Raw genomic sequence first — 24,161 nt, forward strand, 5'->3', positions numbered from 1 at the left:
TTCCTGTCTGTGGCATTCTGCTGGTGCCTTTCTAGGTTACTTTTCTCAGGATAAAACAAAAAGAGTGTAGAGGAGGAAGGGGAAAAAAACCCAAGAAACATTTTCCTTCATTTTTCCTTCACCTAAAAGAGCACCAGATGGCTGGGGAGGGATGAGAGAGTTACAGGGATTGCCAGGACTTAGTGATTTGGTATCCTCTGTACCTGCTGCTGAGCAGCCACCTGTTAAATAGAAACAGTTGGATGCATGTGGAATAATCTCTTAATACTGCTCCTACTGTCTTGTCTCCAGTGACATGCAGGATATGTTGCATCTTCTTTCTGGATATACTTTGTGAGAGTACAGCAGGAGGCTAGATGTGTTTTGCATGTGAGTACAGTTGCATAATGCATGACCCATTGACCTGGGGCTTGGATCTGGGCTGTTGGAGCTGGAATGGTAACACTTCCCACCAAACTGGTACTGGGATGCCTGTTGGGGTCATCCAAAGAGACACTGGGAGAGGAGAGGGTGATTGTTTGACAACCTTGGCCACGTTGGTGAGTCCAGGGAGCAACACTGACCATGACCTACCTCTTTGTTTGTCCCTGAATCTCTCCAGAGCCCAGCACCAAAGGGCCAGGTCAGCAGTTATCTGAGGCTGCAGTGGGATGGAAAATGGCTGGCAGGGACTGGTAGTGGTGGTGGAGTCTGGGGATGCTCAGCATCTTCTGATTGAAAGCAAACACTCTTGGTGGCCCAGAGGTCCAATTCTGAACAGGTCTGAGGAGTATTCCTGACATCTGTTTAACTCATCCCAGCTGATTATGTTTCAGTCCCAAGCTTTGACGAGTGCAGAAGCCCAAACTGTGGCCAGTTTGTGCCCCCAAAAACCCATCTTTGTGTGGCAGTAGAGGCCCACATGGCTCACTATCACTGTGACAGGGAACAAGGGCTTGGCCCCAGCTGTGTAGTTGCTCCCCTTGGAAGTTTTTCCATTTCTGGAAGGAGAGCCTCAGCTGGTGCAGCCTGTGCTGGTCCCAGTGATGTGTGGAGGCTGTTACGTGCTTACATCAATCACAGCATGCTAGTTTATTTTCTTTCTCCTTGGATGTTTTGTAATACCTTCTCAATTCAAGGGCTAATACTTTTCATAATTACATTTCAGCAGCTGCATCAATCTGGAATTTGTACAGATGTCCTGAATTTTGCAATGTTCTCACTTGCATGAGGCACCTCTCCCAAAGCACTGATGCCACGGAGGGGGTGTCCCACGAGGCAAGCAGCACTGCTGAGAGTGCTGCAGCCCTGCCAGAGCAGTGACCTTCCTCAGGTAATGGTCTCCTTGTCCTGACTACCTGGGAAGCTGTAGGTGCCCTGAGCAGTCCTCTTGTTCTCCTTGTCTCACATGGCAAGTCAGCTGGGGACAGAAACAAGCAGAGGTTTGAAGCAGATGGAGCCAGGTGGAGATGCCAGGAGCTAGAGACACACTGGCTGGTATTGTTTCAAGGCATCCAGGAGAGGAGCTGAATTCAGATTTTCCATATTCAGGGTGGTGACTCCTTGGCACTGGCCACAGTGACCCCAGATCCAAGGGCCTCACAGGGTGACAGCTGAGTCCTGTGAGGGAAAGTCCTGCCTTCCTCTCCATGTGTATTCTGCATCTGTGCTGAGCTACAATGGAAAGAAAGCACGTGGTATTTCTTCCTTTGTGCAGCCTGCAGTGGAGCCTTGCTGGGCTGCCCTGGCTCAGTGCTATGTGCAAAGGAAATCTCCTCCTGAGACATCCCACAGGGCTCAGATTTGCCTCTGAAGCAGGAGATGGAGTGACCTCTGTTTCAACATGAACAATCCTGGTGTAGTTCCTGCCCCTCCACTGATGCAGGTCTTTATTAGAGCTGACTGGGTCCATAACCTCTGCTGGCTGCAGGCTCTCCCTGCTGCTGGTGCTGTGTGAAGTGCTGTTTGTACTTCCTTCCATTCATGCTGACCTTACCTGCCAGGAATGATGCAATCAGCCAACAAGACCTAGGGAGGTTCAAAGTCCAGGATGGAAAAAGGAGAGGGAGGGGGGGAAAAAAGCACCAAAAATAGAGTTTCCAAGGCTGAAGTTTATTTCAGTCCCCTGGCTCAGGGGACATCAGAGGCAAGCTGGAGCCTCTAGATTGGGGGGGAACATCCATTTGGTGCCTTTCATTTCCTGCAGCTCTCTGTACTTAAGCAATCACAACTTGCAGCTATGTTGAGTCCGCAGGCTTCAGGGAAACACAAAGAGAAGTGAATCTCTGGGGGCTGGTGGAGCCCTGGCTGCTGGAGAGGGAGGGCTGGCAAGGACCATCAGCAAAGGCTGCCATGAGCTGATCTCTGAGGGGAGCTCCTGGAGGCCTCTGGAGGGACATGGCTGTGGGGAACAGCCACAAGCAGTGCTTGGGATGTTCTGAGTGGCCTTTGGGAGAAGCTTCTCCACAGGATGGTCGTGCAGCACTGGAACAGGTTACCAAGAGAGGTCAGGGACTCTGGAGGGGGTTTAAGCCTTGATAGACAAGGCAAGGGATGATCTGAGCAAGTGTTGGCAACAATCCTGCTTCTTATGGGGGACAGGGCCAGATGCACCCAGAGATCCTTCCCAGCAGATACCTCCATGACTGTCCTTACATTAAAATTGAATAAACATGCCCTTGTGTTGACTTAACCTCCCCAGTGAGCATGTTGATCTGGTTTTGTTGACATGCTTGTTCCTAGAATCCGATTCTCACTAAATACAAGTGAAAATGGGGGTTGGCCTGTGTGTTACCTGAAAAAAAATAGGAGTTAGGTGTTTGATTAGTTTCTGGTGCCATCCCTGTGGCTCTGGGGAGCTGGCAGGGGCTGCACTGCCTGAGATGATATGGTGCCATGTTATATAAAAAGACACATGCTGTCTTTACAAGTCACTGCTCCCTGTTAGCCAGGACAGACCAGGACATGTGTTCCTGTGCTGTCCCATGGGGGGTGAGGTTGGGGTCAGAGAAAACCCTTCTTGTTCCCCTTCCTTCCATCAGGGGCCTGGAAAATGGTAAGGAATTAATCTGAAATGTTGTGTAGTAAAATATAAATCCCCATTGCCTGCAAATTGCTGGATAAGAGCCAAAAAGGCCTAACAAGGAAACATGTTCCTTCCAGCATAATTGTATATTTGGCTTATATTTTATTAAATGAGTAACAGCTGAGCAGAAAGGCCAAAAGGAGAGACTCCCCCCACCCTGGGGTATGTTCAAGGCAGAGGTTGGGGCTGTGTGTGGGTCAGGTGCCAGAGTGGGTGATTTAGCATAAAACACTGAAGCTTAACTGTGGATTAGACTGTGTAGCAACCAGAGTTAGTGACTAATGCAGGTGCAAAGGGTTGTTGTTTTTTAATGTTTAAATTTCATTTTGAATTCCTTGAAGGTGGAAAGAGAAGGAGCAAACTCAGGCTCTGAGGTCGAGTCTGAGGGGAACTGGAGGCCTGAGGTGATAAATCATCAGCACTGCAGTGAGATTGAGGGGAAAACTAATGTAATATATGAACCAATACAGAAAGAGGAATTTTATTACTTCAGTCAGCTCTCAAAGGATTCCATTCCAGATGGTTAAAGCAGGGTAGATCAGGAACCCCTATTGGTGGGGCCCACCATCTGACAACAGCAAAAGCAGCAGAGGGCTTCTTCTGACTCCAGCAGGAGTTTCACTAGGAGAGACCTATAGCAGGATAAGATTGCTGGTATTAGTGAGAAATTACCTCTTGGTAAGGAAAGCTGGTGATGAGTGTGGCCATTTTGGCATTTTCCCCCATCCAGGAAATGTGTCTTGTTCTTGCAGAATGTGTATGGAGAGGCTTAGGGATCAGTGTGCAGCTCCAGAGCACTGCCTGGCTCTGGATGATGGTGCTGTTGGCCTATTGCTGATGGGAATGCTGGCCTTGATGAAGAGCCCACCACAGCAGCCCTGTGGATGAGTAGCAGCTTCCATGAAGCAGCCTGAGTCTCTCAAACTTGTTTTTTCCTAAGTCACCAAGCAGTGGCTGGGAAGCAGTGTCCTTTATAGCCCTCAAAGGCCTGGTTCATGGAGGAATTTCACCTGCAGGAGCAGAGTTGTTGAGCACTGGCACTGCCCAATCTCAGATCAAAGGCAGACAAACCCCAGACCTCAGCACTGATGCAGTGCCACAAACCATTGGAATGAGGAGGGATATTTCTCTCTGGATTTTTTTTTTTTTTTAATTTAAAGTGCATGAGCAGAATTCTCATTTGGGGAAAGTTTGGCTGTACTTTGCTACAACATTAGACTTCTCTGTTGGGTGTCTTCTGCTAGAAACGTTTAGATTTATTTTTGTTTGTGTTCTGTCTTACGCAGCTAAGAAAACAGTTTTGAATAGGACAAATTGTCTTGTTCCAGGGAGGAGGTCTGATCTGGAGAGTGAAAACAGCTTGCTACTTGGAGGACTATCCACAAAAGAACAAAGCTCTGAGGACACTTCCCTGCACGGTGCCCCACTAGAGATAATGTAGAGCCAAGATGCTGGCCTCAGGAAACATAACTATGTGAGACAGTCTCTTGTTAAGTGTTTTGTTTCTTTCTTTTCCTAGGATTCATGTGCTCCAGTGCCTGGTACTCTGGGTGTTGTTGCTCCTTTGGATCTGATGGGCTGGGAGGAAAGTGCCTTGGTTATTCTCAGCTCCTGCTTGCAAGAAAGAGGAATAATGTTAGTTCGTCTTACAGGGATGCTGGTGCACCTTCCTGATATAGACTGGGGTCTTCTTTAACCAGGTGTGCATGTCTCCAGATTTGTGTTTTGCATGTCACTGGCAACATGTGAGGAAGAAATACTTATGAAAGGGTCAATGCTCCTGCACAACAACATTAATGGCAAATCAATTCTGGATACACAGAAGTACAAGTTCCTTGTGGCAGCTGAATGGAGAGTTATGGATGCATAGAAAAGTGAGATGATGGTGTATGATCCATGCATCCTGGAAATCAGTCAGCACTATGGTTATAAAACATCTCCATTTGTCTGCTTTGACAGACTGGTCATAATGAAGAATTTTAAACTTGGTGCAGAATATTAATCCTGGTAGCAAGGAACTCTCAAGCCAACAGGAATTTAGCTGCTTGAAAATCTTGGTCTTGGTTTAGTCCAATTTTTAGCCAAAGTGTGGATTCCACACTTTTAAGTTCTCAATTAAAAGGTCATCCTCATATCATCAAGCAGTCCAGACTCACCATACCATCAGCCTGTTTTCCAGAAAAATCGCCCCTGTTGGAAGGACAACTGGAAATGCCTAAATGAGATGACAAATTCTGTGACCTGAGCCAAAAGCAATTTTGCTGTAAAGGCAAAAAAAAATTTTCATTTAGACAGAAGTGTTAGGAAATAGTAGTGTTTTGATAGACAGTTCCCAAGATGATATTTGTGAAACTCTGTAGAAAGAGAAGCCAATGGAAATTATTTTTACATTTACACCTAAGGCAATTGCATGGATTTATTACTACATCTGGGGCTGCAAGCCTGAGACTGATTTATTAACTACTGTCCCTTTTGGTTTCTTATCCAGGGTGGCAAACCAGCTGTAGAATGCTGAAAAGAAGTTGAGCTGCATGTCTTGTCCTTTCAGCCTGTTTCTTGTGTTCATTTTGGTCTATAAACAAACATCTCTCAGGTCTCCTAAATAGATTTTCTGATTGAGTTCCCAGAACAGACCACCACCAGCCTCATTAAAGGTTATTTATGTTACTTTCATGCATGAATAAAAAAGCTCCCATTCACTGCTGATTTTATTTAGTTAGATTCTTGCCTTGTGGTAGACATTGAATTGGAGTGACATTTTTGGCACCAAAAAGAAAAAAATAGCGAGACTGCGAGGAAAAGTTTGACACCTGCATCTTTTGCAGTATAAAAAGGAAGGGGTTAACCTGTTCTTGGCAATGTGACATTGATTGAGGATGCAAAGAAAATACAGCTGTAAATATTTAGGAAGATTCCCTAGTAGCTGGGGTGCTGTTTAGGGGGTAGGTCATAGAAGTGGGACTCTGGAGGTGTAGTCTCTTTTCCCAGGGATGCCACTCGCTCCCTGCGTGATAGGAAGAGAAAGGTCACTCGTTGTTCTAGGTCTCAGCTCCCAGCTGAGAGTGATGCTGTCTCTCTCCTCTCCTTTTCCAGCTTGCTTGTTTATCTCACTAGCTTTTCATCAGAGCAATATCCCCTCTGCCTCTGTGCTGAGCACAGTGGGTCCTGCTCTTGGCTGGAGCTTCCAGACACGACTACAAGTAACAGGCATGGTTCTCCCTTTATGCTTGTCTCCACCTTCTCCGTCCATGCTTGTGAGGTAAGATTAACAGCTGAAAAACCCCCAAACTAACATTAAAATCAGTGTAAATGAAGAACAAGGAAGGAAAGATCCAGTATATGTGATAAGTTGTGCAATAGCTTAAAGTGGTGTTTTTCTCCAGCCCTGGTGACTGATGATCTCTCCCGTGTAAAGGTGCTGCCTTTTGGGAGAGAAGGGTGTGAGCCTGTCCTTTAAGTCAGAGGGGTGAACAAAAAGCAGCTTTGCCTCTTTCCTTTGCACTAAGCACATTGTGAATATTCTTAAGCATTGCCACAAGGATTAACATCCCTGAATTTTAATGTGCCTGGTGCTGGAATGTAGCGGGAAAGCAGAGCAGGCAGGAATGGTCTCTCTGGGCTGTGGGCTCTGCTAGGTGACTCTTTGAAGTTCTATTCAATAGCTTTCTGTTACTCTTTACATTTTTTCCCTTTTCCACCTTTTTCCCTCCTCCTTCAACCCCTTCTGGAATAAGTAGTGATACATTTCATGTTTCTCAAATTTACTGGACTGGATTGTTTTCTCTCCATGTACTTTTGCATGGCAGTAGTATTAAAATAAAAAATAATAAAGAAAAAAAAAAAGCATGGGGACAGAAGTACAGTTTGGTGTTTACTTTGGATCATTAACCTGGTCTGTAAATTTGATTTGATCTCTCCTTTTTTTTTTTTTTTTTTTTGTTCCTCGCCTGCTCTCTCTGTGTAATTTCAGAGCCTGCAAAGAGACGCTGTCTTCTGTGGCTTCAGGATCCCAGCAAGAAATGGGAGTCTGATGGATTGTAAATGCACCTGCTTTGTTTAAAACCCAGCCAAACAGATAAGTGCACTTTTAATTCTCTCCAAACAGTGCTTTAGACGTAGCTCTGCACAGCATCTCTCTTCAGTTCAGTTCCAGTTTGGTGAGGCTCTGTGTTTCACCCCTGCAAATGAATGCTGTGTGGGTTTCACTTCAGCTGAGAAATACCAGACAATATTGGTATTTCACACTAAGGTAATTAATTGGTGTCTGAGGGAACTGCAGCTGAGGGCTGGGAGGATCCCTGGGGTCTATCCCTGCTCTTCCAGAGCCACTGTCTCCAGCAGCCCTGTGAGGTTTTGGGACTCTGAGGAGCAGCTCTGTGGGACCAGACGAGGCTGATGTGACCCATCTGAGCCTTAAAGAGCCCTATGGGACTCATTAGAGGTTTAGTAACTAAACTTGGCTGGTTTGATTGAGAAGATGCTTGTGCAGGCTTGGCACAATCTCAGAGGAACCAGCTCATGCTGCTGGCAGGAGAAAGGGCTTTCTGCATGTGCTTGTCATATGTGTGCAGAGAAAGTGATAACCCTGCTTCCTCCCACCAGCTTCCAGGTGGGAAAAGAGCTAGGGAGGGGGGAGAAAAGACCTTGGTTACACTGAGTTTACCCAGGGCAGGCAAAGAAGTATCATGGGTGAGTGGTGGCAAGAATTGTCCCCTCAAAGTTAGGGGAACATTTTTATCTCTCTACCAAGGAAGCAATTTGTGTCTGCTTAGGTCTGCTCCTAGAGGTGACCACTGTCTCCTTGTGGACACACCACTGCAATTACTAAATTATTCAAGAAACCCATAAAATAGGGTCTCATGTAAAGTTTAACTTTGCGATAACATACAACCATGGGGCTGGGGCAAATATTCACCATAAAGAAATTTGCTGTGTTAGAATAATGAAAAGAAAAGCACTGAAACTGAGTGCATGAGCATTGTTGGGGATGTGTGGCAGGAGGCTGGACAAGAGCCAAATTATCCACTCCAGTCTTGTCTTGCCTGCTCTTCCAGGGATAATTACTAGTGTAAAACATCTACCTTGCTATTAGGAAAACTACAACTATGTTTGCTACAGCAAATTAGGCTGTAGTAACTGACCTGAATTCATCTTACCTACCTAAGCAGAATGTGAGTTTCTTGGTGAAGCTGCCAATTTAGGGGTGATAGAGAGAGACAGGAGAGATGAGGAGGGGAAGTTGCTGCAGTTTGTGAGAACTAAATCTGGATCAACTTTTGATCCTTGAAGTGTCTGAAGTTCCTTCTTTTCTAGGAAAAACTTCACTGCTGCTGTTATTACCAAGAAATTTTTTATATTAATAGAAGAAATGGCACGTCTGTTAGTAATGACTAAGCTCTGTCTTACAACTGTAAACAGTATTTATTCCTGACTCTGCAGTACTTTGAAAGCAAAAAAGCTTGACACTATATTAAGAAACACTGATTAAATGGAGCTCTAGTGAGAAATTGGGGCTAGTTCATTCAGCCAGGGTGGATAGGAAGTTAAAAAAGCTTAAATCCTCTCTGTGCACCAACTAATGCAGCTTAATGTTTTTCTTATCTCGGAGATTCTCAAAGTATTGATGGTTAGGTTGGCAACTTTAAATCTCTTTTCTGCAAGTGAGCTGAAATCAATGCATCCCCCTATTAGATCCCATTAAATTAATCCCAAACTGGCCAGTTCCAGTCTGGGCAATCTGACGTTACTCCAAGTCAAATTTGGGCATCATCCTGAGGTGTGGCTGGCATGCAACATGTAACACTCTGTGCTGCCTGGAAGAAGAAGCAGAAAACACTTGAAGTGTCTCTTGGGAGCTGTACTGATGAGATAGATGATACCAAGGGTGTTCTGCTCACCTGTGGTTTGGCTGGTACTTCCTGCAGCTGAGGAGAACAGATTCAACAGCTCCTGTCCAGTTACTGAAAAAAAATTTTGTCCCAAAAAGAAGATCTTTGAATCCCTAACTCCTTGTCTTACAGGTGAACCTTGAGGACACTTGGGAGACTGTAGCTCCTGAATGTGTGACCTTCCCCTGTGATTAGAAGAAAGCTATGGGAAAAGACAAGAAAGAAGAGGCCGTCTTCCTGAGGAAGAAGATCACTTTGCTGCGGGCGTTCTCACTGCTCATCGGCAGCATGGTTGGCAGTGGCATCTTCATCTCCCCCAAGGGAGTCCTGAAAAACTCCGGCAGCGTGGGCTTCTCCCTGCTTGTCTGGTTTTCCTGTGGGCTCCTCTCCATGTTTGGTGAGTGCTGAGCTTTGGAGCCCTTGCTGAAGCACCTGGGAGGTGAGGGGAGCCTGCACGTTTTTATGTTTAGAAAGCTGGGAGATGAATAAACCCAAAATTTCTAGTTCCTGCTGTAACGAAGATTTAGAAGTCAGGGGATGGTCACTAGGAGTTTTTAGTTCAAATTATTTCCCTGGGGTAATGGACAAAGTTCTAGCACTTATGGTCTGTAATATCAATTCATATACAAGTCCAGGGCAGGGGAAGGACAGTGACTGTGAGTGGAGACTGCATGGTCTGTGCCAGGAAAGCTGGGAGAGAATGAGGGGACTCCTTCTGTAAGGCAGAAAGGAGATGAGGGAACCTGAAAGGGAACCTGAGGGCTGTGCTGTGCTTTTCACTGTGAAGAGAGGAGGAAGGGAGAGTCCCAATGTGCCCCATGGGGGGACCCCTTTCTGCCAGGGAGAATGGCTGGAGCAGAGTGCCTGGGGAGCTGCAGGGATGCACCAGCCCAGGGGGGCTGCTGGGTGTCTGTAAGAGATGGTGTGGAGATATCTGATGCTGTCCCACTTTCTATGTGTTACTATTGGCTTCATTTCTGTCATTTACTACCAGTCTTTTCTCATAGAGGTGATCTTTTTGATGACAACTTCATTCTGGTTCTTTTGAAATAATGTTGCTCTTCTAAGTTACAGTGGATAAAACATGTGGCTTTTAGTTTCTTTCATTAACTGTAAAAAACACCATCTCAGAAACTCTCTAAAGGTGCTATTAGGACAACTGCAAGTTCTCCCAGCTCAGGAGAGAAATTGAATGCTTATTATAGTGGGTGACTTTAACATTCTTCTTCTGATGTAATTTGTAAAAAAAAAAAAAAATCCACCAGAAGAAAAAAATAAGAAAGGAGATATACTTCATGTGGAAAAAAATAAAAAGCAAAGTGAGTGTCACTCACTTTGACACTGGCATGTACATGCAAGTTTAGAAATTGAGACATTCAATTGTTAATAGGGCAACAAGTTGTTCTTGCTCTTAGCATATGTATACCAATATTTCACATTGCAACTGTGAGTGACTGTTTGGTGAATTATACACTTCTGCTTAAAGAAAAGCTGACAGTATAATGTGGGCATGGTGTTTCTTTTAACCAATGAGAGCAGTAAATGAGAATGTGTGTGTAATGTATGTGTAATCACATAGCCAAGCTCTGCACTTGTAAAGGTTTTTCTCTGTACAGCATCCTTTGATAGATTCTCCTGGAAGGGCCTTGGGAGCCTCTTTACCAAGTGATTGCGTTTTGTAGCTGGATTTGTCAGTTTGTTCTTCTCTTTTATCATCTTGATGACCTCCCCTGATCATTTCTCTGACACTTTTTTGCAGTATATTTAAAAGATCTACTTTCTTTTGTGCTTTTTTTTTCTTTCAAGTGGGGTATATATAAAGTCCCATCCCATGAGTTCGGCAACATACTTATATGCATGAATACTTGAATGCTTAAATGCTTGTGGCATTTAAAGGGATCCACTGGAATAAACCAGATGAGCTCTCTGCCTATATTTGATGCTTTGAGCAGGAGTTCTGCACAAATTTTCCAACAGGGAGGCAGGAAACATTGAGGTTGTCACCATCCTGCATGACCTGAATATGGCATGATTGCCATGGGACTTGGAGGCATGGCCATGTCACCACTGGCTTCAAAGGAGGGAAGGGATTTATGTGGAGATGCAAGATAAGGACACAAGAATGTGGCCTGGGATCAAAAACAGGCTGGAAATGACCAGTTCAGCCATGGCTTGTGGCTGAGCTGCTGTAGTTGCTTTGTGAGCACCATTTCATCCGTCTAACAGTGAGGAGAAGTGAGAATCCAGGGTACCTTTCAGAGGAAACCTCTTGTAGCTCTGTGCAGCATTTCTATCACACACCTTTCTTCAGAGCTTCCATGGAAATGTTGTAGCATTAACCGCAAAATAGAGAATTTCTTTCCACCTGACAGGTAAGCCAATAACTTCAGAACTTACTTCAAACCACAGTAGCACACAAAAATAGAGAAAAGTGGTTCTGTTAAACCTATTTTTCTTCCTCTCATTCACTACTTATTTAAAATTATTTGTTCAATCCCTGAAAAATCACACAGAAAGGGAAAAAAAATCCCTGGGATTATTTACTTGGTACATTTCTACCTGAACTTTTCCAGGTGCCTTGTGTTATGCAGAGCTTGGAACAAGAATCACCAAGTCTGGAGGACATTATATCTACATTTTGGAGACACTAGGGCCTCTGCCAAGCTTCTTATTCCTGTGGGCAGAGTTTTTTGCTATCAGGTAAGAGATTTGATTTGCTTGCCTCTTCCTGGATGCAGCGATAATTTAAAATACCAAAAGTTATGGCACCAGGTAACAGTCCAGGCAGTTTGTAAAGGAAAGAGTTGAATGATTTTTCAAGATTTTTCAGTGATAAAAGGAAGATGACACAATGTGGAAATAGTTACAAATGTTGAATGTGTTCTGTACTTGAAGAATATTTCTCTTCTGCCCTGGCAGTTCCTATCCCCCAAGAGCTGAGGTATATTTCAGAGACTGGCAATAAATGCCAGATTTATTTCAGATCTTATGTTTTCAGTGTGAAAGTTTTTTGGTTTCTTCAGATTCAGAAAGTGGAGACAACTTCCTGGCTTAGCCTCAAGCTAAATAATTTATAACATTGTGAACTACTTCCTTTTTTAACATTAAAAAGCAAGTCCTCACCTCTCAATAACCTGTATTCTTCATGTAAGCTTAGATGAGGCAGAACATATGAACTACACTTGCATTGCTCAGTATGATTAATCTCAACTTTTGCTTTCAAGTTGGAAATTAATCATTTTGCAGCATGTGGTTTTTAACCCATTTAATGAGAAAAACCAATGAGAAAAACTCGATGGGGATTCACCATCTGCATGGGTGATAAGATTAAGCCAGATGGGGAAACTTGCTCCCCTTCCCAAGTTTTGTGCAGTTTTACCTCCTGCCATTTTTCAGCCATGCTCAGAGCAGTTTGTGCTTGGTTCCCCCCACACTCCCCACTCCAGGCCTGCCAACAGTGCTGTGGTTTCCCTGGCATTTGGGCGCTACATGCTGGAGCCGTTCTTCGCCCCCTGTGCTGCCCCTGTCCCTGCAGTGAAGCTCGTGTCTCTCCTGGGCTACTGTAAGTACCAACATTTATGGGATTGTCCATCCTGGCCTCCCTGCCCTAGACTAGGAGCACTTGGGGTGTTATTTCCTGGATAGCTGTGGGATAAGACAGCTGTATTATCACCTCAGCTAAGTAAAATGTTCCAATTCAAGATGATGGTGTTGGGCCACTATATTCTCTAGGAAGTGGAATGGGCCTCCCTGTTGACCAGCTGGAGCCCTAGGTAGGGGGATTTTGCCAGGTGTGGGAGAAGAAACTCTCCATGTGTAATTGTGCAAAAGCCACATGAGCTGTGGGTGTAAGGCTCGAGGTTTTGGACTCCTCTCCTGGTGCATCCAGCCCGTGAAGCTGTTCTGCCTGCTCCAGACTGGTGTGGACTGGCACAGGGAATGCTGTGAAGTGAGCTGCTGAGATGTCCCACACCTTTCCCCCAGGCAGGTGTGGATGACCCAGCAGGAACCAGGTTCCTGCTCCCTTTTAGGAGTGTAAATCAGCTCCCTCTTTAAACACTGTATACCGGACCAATGTTTCCTGGCATCTCTCATCCCAGGCATCCTCTCTAAGGCATAAAGATGCAGCCTTCCCCCAGCATCCCCAGGGCAGGGAGAGCTGCTGTATTTTCTCCTGTGTGTGTTGAGCCCAGGCTGCAGCTGTAGCAGTGTTGTTTCCTCTCCAGACACGGTCCTGACCCTCAATTCCTGGAGCGTCACCTGGAGCGCGCGGCTGCAGATGGCTCTCTCCGTCGTCAAACTCCTGGCCCTTGCACTCATCATTGTGCCAGGGATGATGCTGCTGGCCCAGGGTAGGTGCTGCTGCTCCTATGGCTGAGGAGGGTGCTCCATGTGACCCCTGTCATGGCTTTTATCAGTGACAAGTGACAAGTGTGGTGCTCACTCAGCTGGCAGGAGCTCTCTCTGTCCGTGTGCCAGATGTGAATTAGCTGGGAGCTGAGACCGGCACAGCTGGCACAAGCTGCATCATTGCACTGGGCTGGTGCACCTGGCTGCGGGGTGCTTTCTCCAAAATTTAGTGGGTCTTAATGCCAGAGGATGTGTGAACCTACCCAGGTCACCCTAACCTTCCTCTGGAGTCAGACTTGCCTATTTCCAGTGTAGCTCAAAATCTTTCCAAAGCAGCACATATTCGATGGACATTTAGGATATGTGACAGCATCCCCTGTGCCAATCACAGCTGTGTAATGAGTTACAGCTCTCAGCTGAGCCCTGGTAATGGCATCTCTAACCCTTCTGTGGCACAAGCTAATGTTTTTTACCTCCAGATTGAGATGGGTGGTAATTCAGTGAATTTACAATTGAACTTGGTACAGGATTTCATGCCCGTATGCAGAGTGGGGGAGATAAACCCTACCAGTAGGATCTTCTGTGAACCATACAAGAGTACTGGCTTTAATCCAAGCCTCAGTTTATAGAAAAACCCAAGGCATTCCCACTCAAGGGATGAAGCCTGCTCCCTCTTCATGCTGTTACCTTCTTCTGCAGAGAAAACACCACAGGCAATGGGCTCCGTGTTCATGTTTTATTCTGATGTCTGGAGCTGGCTCCTTTGAACATGCAGAGCTTCCCTTGGGCTGGCTTCTGAACTAAAGGACTGCCCTGCAGCTAGGAATCCCCAGCCATTATTGTTAGGAATGCCTTCAAATGACAATCTGGAGCCCTGGCACCCGTCCTCTGGTGGGGAGGATAAATGCAGGTGACATCTGGAGGGAGAATTCACCAAGAGACTCCAGTATGACAGGTTGTATTTAATGTGACTCACGGGGGACTGTAAATTGCTCATTAATGCATTGCAGGCAATAAATCCTTTTCATGCACTATCACTTACCAGCCATCATTTTGGAACATAAAAAAAGTACCCCAATAGACCCACTCCTATATTTTGGGTTAGTTTTCTTTAAACCTATTTTCAAATTGACTTAATTTTTTCTTTTTTTTGCTGCTTAAAAATCAGTTTTGTGCTTTTACATAATTTTGCCTGATTGCTTTGCCTTGTGCTTCTTTGTTTAGATTGCACTTCTGTCCTTTCCTTTGCCATTACCTGCTCTTTGGCTCAGGCTTATATTAGAGATTTGCTGGGCCGGCGTTTCAAGCCCATGTGCCCAAATCTTGTCACTGAACTTCTTGCAGCAGCACCTCCACAGAAGTGGCATGACTTTCTCCACATGCTCCATGCCATGTCACACCTTGCCTGGTAAATCCCAGCTAGGAAAGCTTCTCACCTCTTGAAGAGAGTTTATTATGGAAAATTGAACATAGATGTGGTACCAAACCTTGGGTTACCTGGATTTGAAAATATTGGGAATGCAATTCTTTCTGACTGTGTTTGAATGAGAGGCCAATTCAGAACTGCTCTCTTCCCTAAATCTTTTTGTTTTGATTTAGAGAAAATCCTGACTTTGATTTTTTTTTTTTTTGTTAAGTTTTGTTTTGTTGTTTAAAGCAGAGAACTTGAAGGAAAATTAGGGGAGTTGGTAAATATCTCTACTTTGAGACACCTCTACTTTGGACATGCTATTTGCTTTGCACTCTGCCCTTTCCTGTGGGTGAGTGGTGGTGGGTCAGGCTGGCAGGTGTTGCTCCCACCCCCTCCTGCAGCTGGTTCCCATGCTCTGGCCAGCGCAGGGCTGGGGTCAGTGCTCCAGCAGCAGGAGCAGGAGGGAGCACAGCGAGAGCTGAGTTAGCTGCCTCGCTGGCTGCACCACATCAAAGGGGACTGTGTCTCCAGCTGCTGAGGGGGCTGGGGACTGAACATGGGGGTCAACCCAACAACTTAATTTTGGGCCTGAAGGAGGGAGAGGACAACATGGATCTGATGGATCTGCTCGTCTCCATGATCTCCTGTTCCCACATCAGGGTCCGTTGGAAACAACTAGCTATTGTTGTTGCCCTTCCTGAAATGCCTACCCTAGCTGGACAAGGGATAGATTTTTTTTGGTTTTTAATATCACTGTAGGAAAGTAAACATATCAGCAACAACACTGGAGTTAAAGCAATTAAATGAATTTGAATACCCTTCTCCAGGAAATCACAAACACTCTTCCCAGGCCTGTGCAAGAGGTACAAGGGATGTTATTCTACATGGAAGGAAGCCTGTCTCTGATGTTCTCCTGCTCTGTCTCCGTTGTTTATCTCCTCTGCAGGCCACACGGAGAACTTCCAGCATGCTTTTGACAGGCAGTCGCTGGTTCTGGATAAGCTCCCCTTGGCTTTCTATGCAGGCATGTTCGCATACTCCGGCTGGTAGGTGCGATGGGAGGGCCCTTCCCGGGCGGCACACGGGTGCCCTCAGCATGACTGACTCTCACCCCGTCTCTTCCCATCGTGCAGGTTTCAGACCGGCTTTGTGCGCGAAGAGTTGGTCAAACCTGAACGGTAAGGCTGGCAGGAAGCTGCCCTGGGTTACCGGCCTCGGGGCTCCCACACCTTTCCCAAGTGCAGTGCAGGAGGAATAACTTTGTGGGTTCACCTGACTGCAATCAATTGTACTGCCAGATAAAATCTGCAGTAATGCCGTGCATAACAAGGGATAGCAGCTTGTTCTTTGTGTGTGTTCCCCTTCCTTGCAGAAATATCCCCCTGGCTGTCATCGTGTCTGTGATCACAGTAATTGTGGGATACATGCTCACCAACGTCTCCTATTACACAGTCCTGGGAACAGAAGATGTTCTGGCTTCTCCTGCTGTGGCTGTGGTGAGTTGTCATTGCTATTGTTATATCTGCAGTGTGGCCAGCTTGTGCTGTGGTCATGGCAAGTCTTTCAGAGATGGTTTTCCTATAAAATGCATTATTGCTTTGTAATTTCTCTGGAATACTGGGCAACAGTAAATTCTTCTTGTTGTGATGCCTAAAAGATAATGAAAAGTAACCTGGAGATGACAGTAGAAAAGGTGAGATTTATGACTTCTACACTCTTTCAATGGAAGAAGTTTTCTTTTTTGCCCCTGATGTCACCTAGAGATCACCACATGTTCCCTAAAGTCATGTTTGCTCTTCTTCCAGAGCTTTGTGCAGCGAGCCTTCAAAAGCCTGATCTCCGTGGTCCCTGTCCTTGTCGCACTGTCCTGCTTTGGAACCATGAATGGAGGGATCTTCACCTTTTCAAGGTCACATCCCTAAGGGTCTATTATGATTTTGGCTCATTGAATCAGAGGGAAGCATGACCAACCTGTGCAACTACCCATCCACACAGTGGCATTTTAGCCACTCTTGTGGGAAAAATAAGGCTTTTGACTCCCAGGCTGTCAGGTACAGGATGGTCCCTTTTGGCTAGGAGTCTACTTTTTCTATTTCTGACCAGATCCAGACTTTGGTACCCAGGACTGGTCACAAACAAAGATTTTTATCTTCTCCCCTACCCTTTAGTTTAAATCTCCAGTTTAAAGTGAAATTTCAGCGTTTCTGGTGAACTAAAGGCTTTGTTGATGTTGGCGGCTGCTCAGTGAGACTGAGTCTTCTTCCACTGGGTTCACCCAGCTGTGCTGCTGGAGGGCATGGGGTCCCTCTGTTGGGAGGCTCTCTAGGCAAACTCTCCCTTGAGAACTTTGCTTTGAAGTCAGTGAAATGTCATTGGGATGGGCTATTCCTAAAGCAATAGTCAAGGTTCAAGAAGTCTTGTTATAGCAATAAGAAAAGCTTTGTCCTATGGAAAAATAAACTTGCCAGCTTCACCGTCTGCCACACTGTGTCCTTATGGGAGCCTTGAAATTGGAGAGGAGGGCAGGCCTTAGGGACAAGATACTTACATTGTGCTGGTCCTGTGGAGCTGAGCAAACTCTCTGCAGTGGGTTTTGCTTCACAGCTTTGATTGCAAAGGGAAAAATGAGTTGATCTGAAAGGAATGTCTCATAGCCTGAAAGCTAATGAATTATCTGATCCACTACTCTGAAGTCCTGTGTTAAATACAGGTGTGGACGATCATTCCCATTAGCTGCTCCAGATAATTGTTTTCTTTGAGGATGAGAAGTCTCTTGGCAGCACAGAGGTTCTCAGTGTCCCCCACTGACCTTCTCTCCCCCATCCTGGCATCATTAACATAATCACTGCAGAAAGCCCATATAAACACTGATGGGGCCTCCCTGGCTGCCTGCCAGCCACACCCCTGCAAAGCCACAGAGACAGCAATAAAACCAGTTGTACACTTGTGCCCCAGCTGCTTGGGGCCCTGCTTCAGCCCAGCTGATACTCTGGCATGGTTTGTTTGAGGATATTAAATTTCTAAAATTGGATGTGATTGTCTTCTCCCTAATTGCTCTCTCACGAGTCAAAGGAGGGATGCAAGCAAGGAACTCTCTGCTCTCATTTTGTAGCTGTTCTTGTGTGTAGCTGGTCTCTTGGCAGTATGACAAACTGTATTTTCCAACAGCTGACCAGAGGATTGGAAATCATCTGTCATTTGAGGAGATTGCACTTTATTTTTTCTATATATGTACATATAAGAATATAGGCTTAAAAGCTGACAATCCCCTTTCATAAACTCACCAGTTTCTCTTATAAAAAATTGAAGTTTGTGATCCCTCCACTTCCTTTTCACTGGAAAAATTAATTGCTTTTTTGATGGCAAGAGACTTTCTTACTCCTGTTTCCAGTCTGAGTTCATTCATGGCCACTTTGGACTTGCCCAAAGGTCTCTGCAGATGAGGCACCCAAGGAGACCCTTCCAGTGGCTCTGATGGTGGGCTCTGAACTGCACTGAACTGGTCTTGGCAGAGCTGTGGGAACTCAGCCTTGGTTTTCTTCCAAATGCTCCACAAAGTGGAGCTCTGAGCAACTTGGTCTAGTGGAAGCTGTCCCTGTCCATGGCGGGAGGGTGGGTTCCAACCCAACCCAAACTTTCTATGAAAGTGCAGCTAAAGGCAAAACTGTGGCCTCGAATAGCAGCAGACTTGTGCTGGGGAAGGGAGCGGGTGCCTTGATGCCTCAGGTCAGTCCAGTGACTCATCTAATTTCTAATGTGGCTGTAGAATGTTGATGTACAGGGCTCCCTGTCTTTTCCTAGGACTCTGTTTGTGGCTTCCAGGGAAGGGCAGTGGCCTCCTCTCTTCTCCATGATCCACATTCGAAGGCATACCCCCCTTCCTGCTGTCATGTTGATGGTAAGGAGATCTGGCTCTGTGTGACACGCTCTGTTCTTTTGCTGTCCTGGCTTTCTTGCAAGGACTGGATAAACTGAGGAGTTTTAGAGGGTGTTGGGACATTAAATTTCTCCCAGAAAAAAAAAAGAAGGCAGGATACAGGAAATGGCTGCAAAGTATTAAATCCCCTTGAGCCAGCAGTGGTATCCAAATGTACAACCTTGAAGTCCCTGCCTTATAACATTACACACCTTTTTTAAAAGTACAGTCCCTACAATCTGCCACAGGTGCTGCTTGATATTGCCCTATTAAAATATCTCTGCCAGGCTTTGGCTATCTGGAAATTTAAAATTTCCAGGTGTGGTGGAAATGCAGGGAATGAGCATTTGTAGAGATGGTCTGGTCTCGTGTTTTGGTTTTTTCAGGGTTTTTTTGTGGCAATGGTCCAGCTCCATCCCAACTGTGGTGCAGTGTCTGTTGTAGCTTCGCTGAGCTTGTAAAACCTTAGCAGATGTCATTGTAGATAGCCTGTGTACCAGCAGGGCAGGCTTTTGGATCATGCATGTTTTAATTGCCCTGGCTTGGACATGAAGCATCAAAGATGCTGCTGATCTTGGAATGATCACTCTTTTCTGTAGCACTACAGATCAATGCCTTTAATCTTTTGCCTTCAGTCTGTGACACTGTTTTGTGAAACTCTCCGACCTCCAAAATGCTGGGGCTGTGAAGTAGTTGCAGGGGGCTTGGAGGAGGTGATCCGTGGCTGTAATGACTGTATTTCATGTTCAAAACGCTCAGTTCCCTTTGGTCACTGCCATGGTGTGCATTGGAGACATCTACCACCTACTGAACTTCTTCAGCTTTTCCCGATGGCTCTTCATAGGATTGGCCACCCTGGGGCTCATTGTCCATCGCTGCCGTCACCCGGAGCTGCACAGCCCCTTCCAGGTAATGCACAGCACGGACCTGGCAGCCAGCAACCTGCAGCCCTGCCATCCCTCTCCTTGATTTGCTCATAATTACAGCATCACATGGCTCTGGCTGCCTTTAGGCTCTAAGGGGTTTCAGTCTCTGATGCTTGGTAATGTCTGTGAGGAGCTCCTGACCAGCACTGGTTGGTGTGCCCAAACAGCCAGATGTGATAAATCCTATCAAGCCAGTTCTACATGGGCTCACCAGATGCACCTGTTAGAATACTGCTTGGTACAAGGGACAAAGTTTCAGGCTTGGGACTGGGAGATGTACAGACAGAAGTTCTCTGGCTCATCTCCTGTGGCCTACAAGAAGGATGTTACTTGCCTGGATGTTATTTCAGTGGCAGGTAAGTCTCAGGTCTGGCTGAGAAGCAGGAAGGTGTCAGGCTTGGAGGAAAAGGAGCATGGATGGAGGGGTCCTGGGAGCAAACCTGACTTGGGAGGAATCTTCTGCTGGAATAGAAATATTGTCTCATGTAAAGCAGTGGGCCCCTCTTGTGGCCTTTCTCACTGCTCTGGGTGCTGGGATCCCCCCTCATGTCAGCAGGGGATGCTGGAGCAGCTTTCCTGTGCTTGGGCACCTTTCCCACTGCCGGATAATGTGCAGGAGGCATTAATTAGGTTGGGGCGGTGCTTGAGGCGGGTGCAGTTTGCTCCTGACTCTGGTCGCCTCTGCGAGGTGTCCCCTGGCAGCAGCTCCCGGGAACAGAGAGGACCTCCGGGGTTGTGGGCACTGGCAGTGAGGAGCTCAGAGGACAGAAATGCTTCCTGCAGCTCCCAGGGGTCCTCTCTGAGCTGGGTGCATCCTCCTGCAAAGTTTGGGGTCATTTTTCTTCTCGGTCTCCGCATTTAGCAGAGACCTTGAGGCTTCTCAGTTTGTTGGTTGTCTGCACTCGCATACTCCCCCAGAACCAAACTGAATAAGTTTAGTTTAGTTTTTCTTTCAAACCAATCTTCTCAGGGGAGATTTATTAGTGGCTGGCACTGCAGATGGTTTCAGATGCTGAGATTTTGCCCTGGTTTTCAGACTTCTAGCGGCTCGTAAATGCTGATTAAACGAGGGAAGGAAACACTGGCCCTTTGGTCAGTTCGGCTGGTTTCCCCTCGCCTTTCCTCTGGTTTTTGTCAGCTCTGTGCAAGGGCTGCGCGCAGGTGGCGCGGGCCCGTGCTGCGCTCTAGTGGCCGCCCGCGGCTGTCGCCTGCCGTGCCCGGGGACAGCAAAGCGTGGCACAACATTGGCACTTGCTCTCTCTGTAGCATTCTGAGTTAAAAACGGTGAGAAAACACGGGAAAGAGGAGGGAGCAGTCCGCTCGCACACCTCTCAAGCAGATGTGTGCAGCGTGAGCGTGTGCATGGAGGAGCGGCTGGCAGAGGATGCTCTGGCTGGAAAGAAAAGAGTACCTAAGTTTTATGGCTGGATGGCTGCCATACCTAGAGCAACAGAACTCTTCCAACTTGGCATGTTGAGTATCTAAAATACAATCATTATTACTGGTAAAGATTTTCACCTTATATGAGAGCAGCTCCTTCATTCCATCTGCCATTGCTTGGCAGAGTTTGGATCCAAAGACAGAGGGAGTGTTTCACAGTTTTATTATTTATTGCAGTCTTCCTATTTGCTCTCCAAATAACCCAGATGAATTGGCTCATCCAATAGGGTATGGCTGAAGAGCTGAGTGCTGCTTTGATTTTCACCATGGTGTCACTGAAGCTGAAATTTTTGCTGCAGGTACTACAGAGATAGGGAGTCTGGTTTGTCTTGGTTTAGTCACTGTAAGTCTCAGGCAAGCTGGAGGCAGGTCAACATGAGTCATGGATTTATAAGCAATGAACAGTTTGATTCAAAGTGTCTCTTCTTTCTTGGTTTCAGATATTCCCTCCGTGGCTGCCTTAGGGGGCACATAGGTATGTGTGTGCCTGGGCATGCACAGGTGCAGGACATTCACAGAGCCATGGGCTGTAGGTGGCTTCTCCCCCTGCTTGGCTTCCAGTTGCAAGTGAGGTTTAGATTTTGGTGCAGATGAATATAGGAGGCATGCACCTCACAGGGCACACTGGGCTCTGAAGCTGATGCAGTTGTTTGCAGTCTGATAGTACAGAAGCATTCTGCAGGACAGGTTATGATTATTCTCCTTTTCTTTAGGCAGAGAAATGGATACAGCGTGTGCTGGCACATACAGAGGCTGATCGGCTACAGCCACCAGTTTTCCCTGATAGTCTCCTGTGCTCTTTTCCTCAGGTTCCCCTGTTTGTTCCTGTCTCTTTTACCATCATCTGCCTCTTCACAGTGGCAATGTCTTTCTACTCAGACCCTGTGAACATCAGCATTGGATGCACCATAGTTTTGAGTGGTTTTCCAGTCTACTACCTCATCATTCACAGGCAGATGTCAGACCGCTGCCGCAACCTGTTTTGTAAGTATGCATTTCACTTTCAGTATTGTGGACCTAAACATGCCCAAGGGTCAGGGGGCTGGTTTGTTGCCAGGGCTCACCTCTGATGCAAATTGCTCCTTGACCAATAGACCTCATGAAACCTAAATCATGACTGCTGGCATCACTCTGGTGTCTTTCCCAAGGCACAGCCTCCACAGCCAAATTTGTTTTAACAAAGACAAGGCTGAGGTCTACCAACAGGGGGAACAGATAGGGTCTATTTCCCACCCCAGCCCTAGTACCTACTAAACTTTATCACATCTTTGGGATCCCAGCTCTGGGTGAAATTTGTCTGACATGGAGCAGAAAGATGACAAGTTAGGATGGAGGGGCTACAGGCAAATGCTGTAAGCCCATGCATAAACTTGCTTGCTGAAAGGCAGGGGAGAGGACTGCTAGGAGAAGAGTACTGCCAGAGGTCTGTGTGCTTGGTGAAGAGGCCAGGATGGTTTGGGTACAAGTGTAGCTGTGGAAATGAAGTACATCTCCACTCTAGGCAGTGTAGTACAGACTTCCTTTGGATGTAGGCATGGCGGCACAAGGGGTTTTTCAGAAATGAGAGCCTGGGTTTGATTTTAAATTGTTGTTTCTGTTCCAAGTCTTGTTTTCTTTTGATTTGATGTTGGATGGAGGTGCATCGCTAACCACTCAATAGACGACAACACATAGCAAGAAAGGAAACAGATACAGTGATCTGCCAACATTAAGTGCTCCAGCCATCAGTGCTGATGCTCTTGATTTTCAGTCATGTCTCAGGATTGCTTCTGGACTAAACTTCCTTCCTTTTTTCCCCACCCTTTCAGATTATCTTACACACAAACTACAGTTACTGCTGGAAGTTGTCCAACAAGAAATCAAGACTTACTGAGAAAACCATGAAAACTCAGAGAAGACAATAAAAATCTGCTCACACCATTTTTGACACCTTTGATCCTACCAAAAGCAGTCCATGCTTTTATTCTTTTTAGTCAGTGCAACTGAGGATGACTGAGCCAAAACCTTGCTGCAAGTGTTCCTAAGCTTGCCAACTGGGATCTGTTCCTGCCCTTTTATTTTTTTCAGAAAAGCAAACTAGTTCTCTGAAATGAGCTTGCTTTGCCTGCAGAGTGTCTTTGAAACCAAGATCCTAATTTTGCAGCCTGGCCCAGTCCTGAGAAAAATTGTGTGTGTGTGTGAGTACAGAGACAGTATTTTGTTTTCCTGGCTTGGCAAATAGAGGAAGTGGGCATGTTGCAAAACTTAGAATCCAATACATGGAAGCAAAATGCAAGTTTCAAACAGAACCACTACAGCAGTCTTGTTGGGCAGAGCTAATTAGAGATAAGGCAGATGAATTGGAAAGGGGAATACAGGGGGATAAAATTTTATCCACCAGAAACTGCAGACTGAGATACTGAGAAGATACTCAAAATTCAAGTATTAATAAAACTAAAGTCAGAATGTTTTGCTTTGATTTTTGTATAAGCAGAATGAGTTTTTTAGCCTTGAAATGATCTTTCAACTTTGAAGTTTACTTTTCTGAAATTACATTTTTAAATGTACAAGTGCATTTTTAAAACAATCAGTTAAATATCATCTAGAATATGACAGGAGACATCCTGGTCCCTCCCCCAGCTTCCCAGACCCACTCCTTACCAGTGATGTTGAAAATTCAGAATTTGGCCTAGCTCCAGTGAAATACAATTCCTCCTTTAATTAGACAGGACCACTGATGAGACTTGGGCAGATTCCTGAATAAATGCATCTTCTGGTGCTGTAAGAAGCCATGAGTGACTTCACATCCAAGCTTTAACTTGCCAATTGCGCATGACTTGCTGATTTAATCCACAAATGCTCATTTGAACTAATGGCATAAGAAAGGTTTCCATTATTGGATTACTTTGGTTTACATTATTACATTATTAATGTGGTGATGTTATGTCCAGATAATACAGCAATTACCTATTTACAATCACGTAATTGTTAATTGGTTCCTAAAAGATGGGAAGTAGCATGCTGAGGCTCCTCTAATGACTGCTGGAAAGAGGAACAGCAGAATGTGGAGCATTTTTCAATCCGTTGTATCAAACATTTATGTACTTAAAATAAAAACAAAGTACCATTTACAAATCCAATGTAATCTACTGAAACATGTAAAATTTTGGAACGCAACTTTAGGGTT

At 45.7% G+C, this 24,161-nt stretch overlaps 1 protein-coding gene across 1 annotated transcript; it reads left to right on the forward strand.

Moving 5' to 3' along the window:
- The first annotated feature begins 7,045 nt into the window (after nucleotides 1-7,045).
- Nucleotides 7,046-24,114, forward strand: LOC131082843 (cystine/glutamate transporter-like). The gene is made up of 12 exons (XM_058022999.1): nucleotides 7,046-9,349; nucleotides 11,526-11,652; nucleotides 12,399-12,514; nucleotides 13,179-13,304; nucleotides 15,660-15,759; nucleotides 15,847-15,891; nucleotides 16,086-16,209; nucleotides 16,519-16,622; nucleotides 18,515-18,611; nucleotides 19,389-19,538; nucleotides 21,805-21,979; nucleotides 22,804-24,114. The coding sequence occupies exons 1-12, from the start codon at nucleotides 9,157-9,159 to the stop codon at nucleotides 22,866-22,868; spliced, it is 1,422 nt and encodes a 473-aa protein (XP_057878982.1). The 5' UTR covers nucleotides 7,046-9,156; the 3' UTR covers nucleotides 22,869-24,114.
- Nucleotides 24,115-24,161: the final 47 nt, after the last annotated feature.

This window comes from Melospiza georgiana, chromosome 4, assembly GCF_028018845.1.
Source record: "Melospiza georgiana isolate bMelGeo1 chromosome 4, bMelGeo1.pri, whole genome shotgun sequence".
Taxonomy (NCBI): Eukaryota; Metazoa; Chordata; class Aves; order Passeriformes; family Passerellidae; genus Melospiza; species Melospiza georgiana.

Excerpts from the sequence above, each read along its gene's own strand:
- LOC131082843 (XM_058022999.1), top strand. The coding sequence starts at position 9,157 with ATGGGAAAAGACAAGAAAGAAGAGGCCGTCTTCCTGAGGAAGAAGATC. Across the intron at positions 13,305-15,659 it reads GATGATGCTGCTGGCCCAGG|GCCACACGGAGAACTTCCAG; the intron begins GTAGGTGCTGCT and ends TCTCCTCTGCAG. Across the intron at positions 15,760-15,846 it reads ATGTTCGCATACTCCGGCTG|GTTTCAGACCGGCTTTGTGC; the intron begins GTAGGTGCGATG and ends CCCATCGTGCAG.